Source organism: Nelumbo nucifera, chromosome 1 (assembly GCF_055504915.1).
Source record: "Nelumbo nucifera cultivar China Antique chromosome 1, China Antique-T2T, whole genome shotgun sequence".
Lineage (NCBI taxonomy): Eukaryota > Viridiplantae > Streptophyta > Magnoliopsida > Proteales > Nelumbonaceae > Nelumbo > Nelumbo nucifera.
In genome coordinates, this window is record NC_142649.1 from 211,590,131 (window position 1) to 211,592,206 (window position 2,076).

The 2,076-nt window shown below is 41.5% G+C and overlaps 1 protein-coding gene and 1 non-coding gene across 2 annotated transcripts; one reads left to right on the forward strand and one right to left on the reverse strand.

Annotated features, from left to right (window-relative positions):
* Window positions 1-389: 389 nt before the first annotated feature.
* LOC148804473 (uncharacterized) lies at window positions 390-1,709 on the reverse strand. Its single transcript, XM_088901467.1, has one exon. It carries the CDS (start codon window positions 1,707-1,709, stop codon window positions 390-392), a length of 1,320 nt encoding a protein of 439 aa, XP_088757593.1.
* LOC148804474 (small nucleolar RNA R71) lies at window positions 1,225-1,331 on the forward strand. Its single transcript, XR_016081696.1, has one exon. It is a non-coding gene; the product is annotated as a small nucleolar RNA R71 (small nucleolar RNA).
* Window positions 1,710-2,076: the final 367 nt, after the last annotated feature.

Sequence of the window (2,076 nt, forward strand, 5' to 3'; positions counted from 1 at the left end):
GTGGGTTGGGGTTCATTCAATCCCAATTTCTTGAAGATAGAATATGGCATTAAATTGATGCTAGCTCCTAGGTCACATAAAGCTTTTTCAATTTTGAGACAGCCTATAGTACAAGGAATAGTGAAACTCCCTGGATCCTTAAGTTTCTAACGCAGCTTGTTCAGAAGGATAGAAGAACATTCCTCATTTAAAGCAACTGTAGCCACATCTCCCAGCTTCCTTTTGTTTGCCAATAATTCTTTCAAAAACCTTGCATAGCGTGGCATCTGGGCTAAAGCATCAGCAAAAGGGATATTAATGTGTAAACTTTTAAAAATTTCAAGAAACTTACCAAATTCCTTCTCCAATTTCTGTTGCTTCAACCTGTTAGGGAATAGAACTTGTGGCTACTAGTGCATCCCTTGTTGTGCTCCTGATTGTTCCTTCATTTGTTGTCCAGTCCCAAGACTTGTTTTTGCCTTGGGTTCAGTCCAATTCTTCTTTTCTACCTCGGACAACTCTTTTCCACTTCTTAAGGTAATAGCTTGCACCTGCTCTCGCGGATTCACTTTAGTGTTGCTTGGAAGAGTTCTCGGCATTCTGGAAGAGATTAATTGTGCCAATTGCCCCACTTGGTTTTCCAGGTTTTTGATTGAGGCTTCCTGGTTCTGGAACCTGGTTTCCGCACTTGTTATAAATTTTGTCATTAGTTCCTCCAAGTTGGACTTTGGTTCGGGCTGATGATAGGTCTGGTGGAAAGGCTTTGAAGTATGCTGATTTGGCCAGGGCTGATTTGAATGTCCCCTCCATCCTGGGTGAAAGGTATGGTGACTTTGGTAACCCTGCTGTCTTGACGAATTACTGACATAGTCGACTTGTTCAGTAGATGGCCTGAACTGATTGCCAACTTGGCAGTCAGTGCTGATGTGGCCTCCCCCACACAATTCACAAGTAAGAGGCTGCACATGCTTGGTAGCTATCTGCATTTCATCAATTTTCTTATTGAGTGCTCCTAATTGTGCAGATAGTGCTGTATAAGTATCAACATTATGCAGGCCTTGCTGCTTCTTAGTTTGAGTCATTTCAGAATGCCATTGATAGTTATTGGCTGCCATTTCCTCGATGAGTGCATGGGCAACCTCAGGAGTCTTATTGTTTATGGACCCTCCGGCTGCAGCATCTAATATGGCCTTATTTGAGTCGGTAAGACCATTATAGAAAGTTTGCACTTGCAGCCATATGGGAAGGCCATGATGAGGAACCCTCCTTAGTAGCTCCTTGTATCGTTCCCAGGACTCATAGAGAGATTCCCCCTCTTGCTGGAAAAAGGTAGTAATATCATTCCTCATTTTTGCAGTTTTAGAGGGGGGAAAATACTTAGAAAGGAATCGACTAGCCATTTCATCCCACGTGGCTATAGATCCTGCCGGTAATGAGTTCAACCATGCTTTGGCTTTATCCTTCATAGAACATGGGAATAACCTAAGCCTAATGGCATCATCACTTACCCCATTGTGTTTGAAGGTGTCACATATTTCCAAAAAGTTAGAAATGTGTGCATTGGGATCTTCGTGGGCCAAACCACATAATTGCACCGTATTTTGAATCATTTGTATGATGGCCGGTTTGATCTCAAAGTTGTTAGCAACAATATTGGGCCTGATAATGCTGGAGGCAGCTCTAGTGAGTGTGGGTTTGGCATAATCCATCATAGTCCTCTGCTCAGCCATTTCTTGAGCTTCTTGAGCTTCTTGAACTTCTTGAGCTTCTTGAGCTTCTTGCTAGATTTGTCTGGCTGCTCTTAGATGGACACGGAGGGTTCTTTCAATCTCCGGGTCGTAGAGGATTTCCTCCAGCTCGACTCTGCTTGTCAGAAACTGTGAAAGTCAAGGCAGTAAACAAGATAATACAGAAGAATATAAATAACTAACCTTATCAAAACTGAAAATGTAAAGTGAATTATTGAAATACAAAAACCTACATCCTAAAAATAAATAAATGCAGCTAACTAAAAGCAGATCTGAACCAACAACTTATTCAATATACAGAATTCAGTAGCAATTTACAAATTCTTAATCAGCTAGCTACTGCAATTTA

Coding starts and splice junctions, on each gene's coding strand:
- LOC148804473 (XM_088901467.1), bottom strand. CDS start 1,709: ATGGCTGAGCAGAGGACTATGATGGATTATGCCAAACCCACACTCACT.